Source organism: Portunus trituberculatus, chromosome 41, assembly GCF_017591435.1.
Source record: "Portunus trituberculatus isolate SZX2019 chromosome 41, ASM1759143v1, whole genome shotgun sequence".
Taxonomy (NCBI): Eukaryota; Metazoa; Arthropoda; class Malacostraca; order Decapoda; family Portunidae; genus Portunus; species Portunus trituberculatus.
Genome location: NC_059295.1, coordinates 37,189,523 through 37,200,538, shown reverse-complemented (window position 1 = coordinate 37,200,538; position 11,016 = coordinate 37,189,523). Strand labels below are relative to the sequence as shown.

Below are 11,016 nucleotides of genomic sequence, written 5' to 3'. Positions count from 1 at the left end.
GTGAATTTACTGGATAATGAACTACTGTATAACGAGGACTTACTATATATATATATATATATATATATATATATATATATATATATATATATATATATATATATATATATATATATATATATATATATATATATATATGGTGGAGACTCAAAACTTGAACTTAATTTGTTCCAAGTGGTTGTTCAAGTATCAATAAAGTTCAACTACAGATGCCTATAAATCAGGTACTGTAATTTGTTGTAACCTTAGTAGAACCTTGAATATACAAATATTTCAATTCAATTTTTTTTAGGATTTCAATTTATACATACTGCAAGTGAAGGTGATGGATAACATAGAAGAGGAGGGGAGAAGGAAGGAGGTTATTCATCAGAGGACAAGTCACCATCCATCAAAACGTGTGGCAATTCGTCTCCTAGTGTGATTCCTGTGAAACCACCAGTTGAGACCTGTGGCTCACAAATGCTTGCACTCTCACTAGATTCGTTATTTTCATCACTAAGAAGCCTCTTTGGTGCCTTTGTAAATGAAAACTACAGGGAGAACGCAGCAGAGTGTTGTTTTTCTCACGACCATGGTGGGACTATGGATGTGCACCGGTATCCAGTACAGGGGATCCTCTCAATTTGATGGGGTTAGGGCGGTTTTTCATCGGTTGAATCAGTGTTTATACGAATCATGAAGCAATTTTTCCCATAAGATACTTAAAAGAATTGGGAGGATAGGGACCAACCTCCAGCCCAGACCCCCTCAAAACATCATAATAACCTCTAAAAAGCACTAAGTCAGACTATTAAAGGCTTCATTTATATCTAACTTTTTTTTATTAAACACATTAGGATGCTGTACAGTACATTTTTGGAAATAAAAACACTTGCATTGGTCTCGCGGTACTTGTCCCAAATTGTTGATACTGTTGATCTAGGGACACCCATTTGCACTGCAATGACACTGTGAGCTATACCTGCCAAACACTTTCATATAAGCTCAAGCTTATCTTTGAAAGGCAGGAAATTGTGCTTCTTAGGGCTGGGGCTAGAGGTGGCTTTTCATCATCTTGAGTCAGACAAAACACACTGTTTTCCTCTAGCGTCAATTTTTAGTCAAATTAAGATCTATGGTTTCTAATTAACACTTTTATAATAAAATTAATTTTCTTGTTAATTGGAATGATGCTATAATCTCAAATCAATAGAATCTTGATAAGTAAATGTAAATATATTTGTATATATATATATATATATATATATATATATATATATATATATATATATATATATATATATATATATATATATATATATATATATATATATATATATATATATATATATATATATATATATATATATATATATTTTTTTTTTTTTTTTTTTTTTTTTTTTTTTTGTCCTAGCCTAACAGTGAAAAGTAGTTCAGTTGTTTGTTTACATTTCTCTGGGACTGTGATGTTCCAAGGCAGAACTTCCAAGGAACAACTGGCCAAGATGAGCAGCTCTGTTGTTTATGAGTGGACAAAGCTGTCTGAAGAGTTTCTCATAGGGAGCATTAAAGGCCAAAAATCACAATGAAAAATAGCAACGGCTGGCTGGGGGTGAAGGGACTGCCATGTTTGTTTACAAGTTGACAAACACAACAAAGGCGGAAGCGAGCTGTGTGTGACGATCATTGACGACAAAATTTGACAGTCTTCAGAAAGTTGACAGAAAAAGTTTACAGAAAAGTGCAAGTGTGACACCGCCTGTGACACACAGGGTAGTGTCGGTTTACACTTTCGCCTGGCGGGCTGGCGGCAAATTTGACCATCGAATTGGCAAGTCAGTCGGTCGAACCTTGGGATTGGGTATTATTAATTAACGGAGTTCGAATTGATGATAATTTGAACTGCGAACGGGCGAATCACGAGGATCCCCTGTATACCAGAACAATAATGTTTTAGCTTTGGTGTTACCGGTATTACTGGTATCAACGGGACAACTGGTGGTGGCAAGGAGGGAGAGGGGTTATTTACAGCCACATGTGTGGACATTCGAGTAGCAAATATATTATCGAGTACCAAGTCGAACTTTTGTGTTCGAGTATCAAAAAGTTCAACTTCAAAGACGTTCGAGTATTGAGTCTTCACTTTATATATATATATATATATATATATATATATATATATATATATATATATATATATATATATATATATATAAATATTTAGAGAGAGAGAGAGAGAGAGTAGCTACATATTTGTTTATAGTGGAAATCTTACATATGTTTCTGTTTGTATTTGAACAGAGTATTTAAGTGGGGAGTTGACCTTTAAGCAACCGAATGTGACTCTTCCAAAACCTGGATTTATCTCAACCACAAACCAAACAAACCTCACTGTGGCTCTTCATGATTTTGATGATTGGTTGAAACAACACACACAAACGATTTCTTTCTTTTGGATCATCAATAACGATGAAGTAAGTAATGTGTAGACATTTATTTTAATGAACTTTGTAATGGAAAATTAATACATCATGAAAATATATAGTCTGGAAGTCATTGAATTTAAAAATATCAGCTATGTTACTTCCCACTTGAAATTATATTCAGGCATTTAGTTTAGAGCGTCAGGCCAAGATGCTACCAGTTTATGTAAGATAGATATCTCATGCCACTGTAAAGTGCTATCAGCTCAGCTTCTAGCAAAGACATAAGGGAATGCTAAAATATACAGATTCAGCAAATCCAGAAGGAAGGTTAATGATATTGTTAATCTCCAGGTAGTCGTAGTTGATTTTTCTGCTGCTCCACCCTTTCCAGACCTGGCCCCCTCTCTCTCTCTCTCTCTCTCTCTCTCTCTCTCTCTCTCTCTCTCTCTCTCTCTCTCTCTCTCTCTCTCTCTCTCTCTCTCTCTCTCTCACGAGACAGTCATTCATTGGATGGAACTGAAAATTGACCAGGTTTCCGTGTTTTAGATATTTTGATATAGGTTTCTCTGGCATTATGTGGTTTATTCTCATGTTGTTGTTTTTTTCAGCAACAAGCACAATGTCCTACACCATCGCTTGTCATCAACATCACTCAACCAGGCTATTACAGCATTCAAGCAACAGTAATCTTATACCTCTCAGATCACATTATCACTACAACTACAACAACTACCACAACCACTACCACTACTACAACTACACCAAAGCCAAACACTACCACAACCACCCCAAAAACCACTACAACAAGTCCTACTACCACAACAGTCAAACCTCCAACACCTAATCCTAAGGTGTGGTTCTGTGATGGTTATTGGCCACAAGTTGGCAATACAGGTGGTAGCAGTTTGGAGAGATATCACAAGCTGGGCTATTTTCACACATCTGTCAAAGCTGTAGGTGAGTAAACTGTATTATATATTTATTTTTTATTTTAAATGTTCACAAATTTAAATCAATGATCTTATTGTAGAATTAATTATGATGTTAATTTAATGCATTGGTAGTAACACTACTTTTTATTGTTTTTTACATATCTTATTTATTTATTTATTATTTTTCTTCTGTGTAAGAAGGACCTTGACCAAGGTTTTTATGAATCTAGAGTAAAGTTAAGCCTTTTCCGCTCTAAGTCTAATAAACTGATTATTTATTTTTTTTAGATAATCATTGATTTTTATTGTATTGAAATTAATTTATTCTTTATTTATTTATTTACTGCAAACTGGCTTATGGCCTTTCCAGTCACCCAGATTTTACATTAACTTGCATGAAACTGTCTTTCATCACACCACTGTATTCCCACTCAAAGCCTCAGTCATGCCTAAGCTCACGCTCACTCTGGACATACACATTACAAACAAACAAGCAAAAATACATGAATGCAAGCATAAAAACCTTCACTTTCAAGTGCTGCTGCAAGATTTTGATATAAGCATGTGAAACTGTGATATAGGCTAGATAGTATAGTTCATTTGCATGATTGGTGGAGGAAGGGATGGTGGGAGGAGCAATCAAGCCTCAAACAATATATGGAGTCCTTAGCTAGATCCAAGACTGAATACAGGATTAAATAGCAGCAACTAAAACAGAATATAAATTTGACTCCTACATAGATGTTATTTTATATGTTACTAGTAAGTTATGATGTCTACATAAGTGTCACTGTTTTGAAGGTTTAAGGGGGTAGGGTATTTTGATCTCTCAGTGCCACCCCAGAGATAGTCTGTGTTGATGCAGAGTGCACTCATCACCACTATCCACACCCTCCCTCCCTCCCTCCCTAGCTCACTTCTCTGTTGCCATTGACCCAATGTCCACCTCATTTACTGACTTTTATGATTCAGATATCTCTTATCACTGCCATTTTGTATGCATTTGGTTGGTAAGAGATAGAGGATTTTTTTTTTTTTCAATTCTTCCTGGAATGTATTAATCAATTTCCCATTGATCTCAATGGAGAATGCTTATGCCCTAATGAAATTGTTTCCTGTATTATGGATTAACAATGTAACTAGGCTACCACTTCATTTGTTTAGATTTATGTTTATATATTTGTTTAGTTGTTTATTTTATAAATAATAGGTATATATATATATATATATATATATATATATATATATATATATATATATATATATATATATATATATATAGATACACACACAGGTAACTCACGATTTATGCGTGTTTGATTTACACTTTTTTGTTATAACACAACCAAAAAAATATTATAATCAATTTACACGATCGGTTTGCTTATATGCGATTTGGCCCAACTGCATTTTCAAACTGAGCGCCAGACGCAATTTCAAACTGCGCCAGAGAGTTCCACAGCGTGCCGATAGGTGGGAGCTCCAGGGCCGGATCCAAGAAGCAGGTTATTGTCTATGTTAGTACAGATAACCTCCATAGCAACCTCCTGCTCACATACCAACCTTCGTAAAATAGCATCTACAAAGATTCGTTGCTGTTGGCGGGTGGAGGTTGGTAGCCCGCCTAAAGTGGTCATTGGCTGCCAGGAGCTGGATCCAAGAAATTTTAACAACGTCAGAGCAATCTCCTGCCGCGAAATGGCATCCATGAACGCTTGGAGGGATGGTAATGAGGTTGCTCTCAGGTTGCTAGGAACACCACCTCTCAAGATGGTGTTACTGTCTTATACAGCAATACTCCGCTTAACAAACAGGATAGGGGGGTGTGAAAGCTGTTCGTAGAGCGAAAATTCGTGAAGCGGATGTAATTTTCCCATAGGAAATAATTGAAATGGGGGGATGTGTTCTGGGCTGGTCCCCAACATACCACATGGGTTAAAAAAAAAAATCATATACAGTCATACCTCGCCCAACATGACAGTTATGTACTTGAACTCGTTGTGTACGGCGAGATTCGCGTTCGGTGAATAATAGGCCCTATGGAAAATGGGGTTATGTTCCCAGATTCTCCTAGAAAAATTTTTTTTTACCAAAAAGGGTGAAAAAAAAAACAATAAATGAAGTACCAAGCACACATTTTATTTGATTATAGCACTAGTACCTTTAGTTTATTTGCTGGTTGGAGAGGGCTTGAAATATGAAGTGATGGGCCTCTGACTGGCAGATGCTTCCATATGGCGTAAAGTCTCCTTGTAGGGCAAAAGAAGCTCCTCAACACCCCTCTTGACCTTACCGTATTTTACAACTTACAAGACGCACTTTTTTTCCTAAAAAATACCCTGAAAAATATTAGTGCGTCTTCCAAGATGAATGTTGTATTGTAAGGCAGCATCCAACCTCAAGTGAGCTTGGAGACTTGACAGATAGTGACCTGGATTTGTATGTTGAGTCATTACATTATGATGTTAGCTTAAGTATCATTTGATTTAGCCTTTTATATTATGTAAACTCAGTACTTAGGTGTTACAAGTATTTCCAATACCATAATCCTTCCTGCAGCCTACTCAGTGTGTGGAGAAAACGGGCTGCTCCTTCGTCTCATTGCAGCACACACATACATGCACACGAAAGCACACACATCATGCCAGGTGCCTTTATACCTTTATTAATAGAACATCCAAGTGGCTTACTCATTCAAGCAAGAGTCAAAACTCCACTTGTGAATTGTATTCACATTGGTAAAGCCTGTGAAGCACAACTGCAAAATAAAATAAATACAAACTGCAGCACTGACGTGTTTGGTTTCGGCGATCGGACAAGTGATTCCATAATGTAAACAACAGGTCCAAAACATGCCGTTGCCCGCCACTAAAACAAGAAGAGATGGACTGTTTCTCTGTGTATATGTATGGTGTTTTTATTTACATAATTTTAAATTTGTGGTGAGTGCTTCAGCAAATTTGTAATGAGTGGTGAAACAATAATGTTTTGCAGACTCCTTGCTTCTTATGTTTTTGTGTTCAGTGGTCGGGTATATGGTGAATGTGTTCTTGTATGAGAATGACTTTTTTTTTCTTAGAAATTTCTTTCAAATATTAGGGTGCGTCTTCCAAGATGCAGCGTCTTGCAAGCCGTAAAATACAGTAATGCTCCTCTCCAGGATGCGATCCGTTTCAGTGAAGAGGGATGTTGCATCTTCCATGACTTTCAGCAAATTACGAAGAGTCAAAGACGCTCGGGAGGAGAGGTCAAGTGCATCCACCAGGACCAGTGAGAGATTCAAATGGACACCAAATCGTGCAATCGGGAGTCAAAGTCATGCTCGGCAAAATATGGGATATTTTACCGATTCATGTATATGCAAGTTTCATATTCGGCAAGGTATGATTGTATACGTTTCACAGCGTATTGGGCCACCGGTGTACCACTACTTTTATGATGTCATATGAGTCATTGGAAGTTAGAGGTGCTACGTACAAATTCTCTCACTGATAACTCCACTGTAATTTGTGCAGGAGCGGATCTAAGTTCGCGCGGTGAGGCAGAGTCTAGCGTATTGCACTAATGCGGGTAACGTGTTAAACAGCGAAAACACGTTGTTAAGCGGAGCAGAAATACAGGTCAACCTCTTCGTACTTCGGAGCGGGAGAGAGTGAGACTGAGGCAGCCAATACTTGCACCCGGAGCTGGATCCAAGATTCTTTAACAATGTCAGAGCAACCTCCTGCCACAAAATGGCATCCATGAATGCTTGGAGGGATGATGACAAGGTTGATATCAGGTTGCTCTGAGGTTGCTGGGAACACCACCTCTGGAGGTGGTGTTACTGTCTTATATATGCATTTATGTTCACAAAACAACATTTCTTTAGCTTTTTACAAACCTTGCCCCCAAGAAAGGATTGTTTTGTAATGCATTAAGTGAAATCTTATATGGAATACCAAAAGATAAAGCAGAGATGAGATCAGCCACAGACGAAGCGGAGACTCGCGGCGACTCAGCCGCTTCTTCTTCTTGTGACCCTTATAGCTTGCATGTTGCTTTCACCACATTATTGAATTTATATTTCCACTCCTCTATTGCCTGCTATAATGGATATCATATCTTAGTAGTATTCATATACCCTCATGCCATGAGGATAACCTAGACTCCGTGGCACTGAGTGATAGTGAATTACTAATGAAATACCGCAGTATTTTATTAGTAATTCACTATCACTCAGTGCCATGGATTTGAGGTTATCCTCATGGCATGAGCATATATGAATACTAAGATATGATATCCATTATAGCAGGCAATAGAGGAGTGGAAACATAAATATCATGGTGAAAGCGACACGCAAGCTAAAAGGGTCACAAGAAGAAGAAGAAGCGGCCAAGTCGCCGTGAGTCTCTGCCTCGTCTGTGGCCGATCTCATCTCTGCTTTATTTTTTGGTATTCCATGTAAGATTTCACTTAATGCATTACAAAACAATCCCTTCTTGGGGCAAGGTTTGTAAAAAGCTAATAGAAATGTTGTTTTGTGAACATAAGTGCATATATAAGACAGTAACATCACCTCGAGAGGTGGTGTTTCCAACAACCTCAGAGCAACCTCATAGCAACCTCAATACTATTCCTCCAAGCGTTCATGGATGCCATTTCGCGGCAGGAGGTTGCTCTGATGTTGTTAAAGAATCTTGGATCCAGCTCCCGCACTTCTCGTTCCTCATTTGCAATCTGCCAGCACTGAGTACAGACAGAGAATCTCTTCAGTCTGCCTATAATTCACCAAGATGGCCCCAAAATATCCTTCATCTTCATCTGCATGTGGGGTTATTTTTGATAAGTGGATTTTTGATAAAGTGGTAAAGCTCAGAGGAAGATGGTGACTGACTGTGGTGTGAGTGGTGAAGGCAATGACACAGTGAGTGTTTTGTTTACGTATTCTTTTTGTTGTTTTCTCTTATTATTTTTTTGCTTTCTCTTATTATTTCTTGCTTTTCCCTTTACTTTAAATACACTTCTAATATTTAGTATGGTAAATAATAAAAACATGTTAATTTAGCCAAATAAATAGTGCAGGCAACCCCCGCTTAATGAAGGTTCACACAACGAATTTTCACTACAACGAAGGTTTCCTTTTATTACCATCTGCTCGTTTAACAAACACCAAACTCGCTTTAACAAAATTTTATCCAGGTAATTTTTTCCAAGTTTGAAAGCCCGCCGTATCACACAAGCCAAGAGGCTTTTGAATACACCAGCGCCTCTTGTGGACAAAACGCGCACCACTCACTCCACTAGTTCAAAACAATAACAGCATCAGCAGCAGCTCATCTTCCTTCGCTCTACATGCCACCAGAACACCCTGCAATGTCGCCTAGTGTTGCTAAGATGACCAGGAAGTCTCTTACTCTCAAAGTGAAGTTGGATATTATTCACAGACACGAGAGGTGAGAAAACTAATAGCACTGCTCGCCACCATGGCTTGACTCCATCTACTGTCTACCATTTTCAAGTCAGCAGACTCTATTAAGAAGGCTGATGAGATCATATCTTCCTTGCAAGCTAAAAGAACCACCTGAACTCATGACTGCAATGGTTAAAATGGAAAGCCTTGCAGAAATGTGGTACATAAGTTTTGTATGTGGTACAATGATGCGCCCTTTGTTTACATTCCACAGGTTGCCAGCTAGCGTATATCCTGCTCCACTCTCCTTTCCTTCATAAATTTAAGATCATCAACATTATAAGATTACGTACATACATTAGTGTACATTACAATGACTTAGTCTTAAATTAAACTGCTTAAATGTTTAACTTCATAATTTTTACTTTCATTAAACCTTTAACTGTACTATGATGCACTCTCGCTTTGTTTACTCTCAATGGAAGCTCAAGTCAGGGGTTTAACTTGTTATAATTGGTTCGCTTAATGAAAATTCGCTTAATGAAGGGTTTTTAGGAATGTAACCCCTTCGTTAAGCGGGGGTTGCCTATTTTGTACAAATTTTTTTTTACTACATCCCGCATTCCCCCTATTATATATTGTTTCTTATGAGAATTACATGTTTGTTTTACGCGAATTTTGATTCACGCAATGCCTCTTGGAACGCATCTATCATGTAAATTGAGTTACCTGTTTATATATATATATATATATATATATATATATATATATATATATATATATATATATATATATATATATATTCATTCATTTATGTTATTTTTGTTGCTAGTGCTCATTGGTATTTCAAGGTGAATCAAAATGCACAAAAGGATATGATATTTTTAAAGAACCAGTAAGTGAATTGTTGATAATTATTTTGTAGTTATTGACATTTATTCATTTTTAAACGAAATTTAATGATAATTCATTCTTTGATTTATTGTCCCACAGAACCCATTGGTCATGTTAATGTAACTGGCAACACGTGGCTGAAACATGGGGACCTTGTTGAGTTGACAGTGGAGTGCTCGGGGTCACCTAATATAGCATACTGCAAGAAGACATATGCTGGTGTATATAATGTTACTGGTAAGCCTGAAACTTACATAAACTTGTATAGTGAGAAAAAAAATTATGATGCATGCCAAACCCATGATATGTTCATAGTATTAACTCATTTGGCCACATTTGCTCTCTGCTTGATGAATGTGGCAAAAAAAACATTCATAATGTTTTGTTAGTTGGTTAGGTAACACACATGACAATTTTCTTTTCAGTTGATCACCTTTTACTAGTAAAATTAAGTCAGTTGGAGATTCTGGCAGTTTTTTTCTCAGGCCACAGCGAGCATCCCAATTGTAATATGGGGATCTGTGGACTCTATTCCTTGAATATAGCAAAAAGTAGAAGAGGATGAATGTGTGTTAGATTGAAAAACAGAGGCGCAGTTATAGATTATGAAGTAAGAGTACTTAGAGTGTACTTGTTTGGTAGTGAGAAGAGATGGTGTGGATATGTTGAGAGGATGGCAAGGTGTTTGGGTGAAAAGGATTAGGGATTAGACCATAGCAAAGTAAAATGACTGAGTGAGAAAAGTCAGGAATTAGAACATAGTTTATAAATGTATGCCTTAGAGAAGTTAGAAGATAGTGGCCTATAAAAATCTCATTCATCTAGGCATTAAGACAATGTGCAGGTTAAATGAGCTACTGTATAGAGAATAAGACATAAACATGCAAAAACATATGAAAGTTTTCAAGATGATGATGATTATGCATAATGTATTTGTTTCTTGTTGTGACCTTTTTTTTTCACAAATAAAAAAAAAAAAAATCAGCTTGTATGTTGTATGATATAATATACATCCAGTCTGCCACAAACTTTCTTGTAACAGATTCTTTCCAGTACTTATTTATTATTTTTTCAGACTATGACAAGTAATTGAACCAAAACTTATGTGTTGATATTTTTCACTGATTTTTAAACCTTCTTCCCTTAACCCTAATCCTCCTTGTATTCTTTCAGGGGATGAGTCGTGTGGAGATGATGTTCTGATGACAAATACTTGCAAGTTTAAAATTATTACATATTTCCAGAGAAATGGAACACACAGTATCATCATTGTAATGTCTAATGATATTTCAAAAGTGGTTTATCCAATAACAATCAACATATATAATGGTGAGTGATGCAATGTCATACTGAAACATATTGAAATGTCAACACAAAATAGAAATCTAAA

General features: G+C 36.7%; 1 protein-coding gene across 2 annotated transcripts in view; it reads left to right on the top strand.

The window, feature by feature from the left end:
- Positions 1-11,016, top strand: part of LOC123517127 — a 48,588-nt gene that overhangs the window by 18,866 nt on the left and 18,706 nt on the right. For both annotated transcript variants that reach the window (XM_045277056.1, XM_045277055.1), the window contains exons 4-7: positions 2,284-2,456; positions 3,017-3,365; positions 9,726-9,863; positions 10,800-10,955. In XM_045277056.1, coding sequence (XP_045132991.1) covers positions 2,284-2,456; positions 3,017-3,365; positions 9,726-9,863; positions 10,800-10,955 — 816 coding nt within the window. The remainder of the gene's footprint in view (positions 1-2,283; positions 2,457-3,016; positions 3,366-9,725; positions 9,864-10,799; positions 10,956-11,016) is intronic.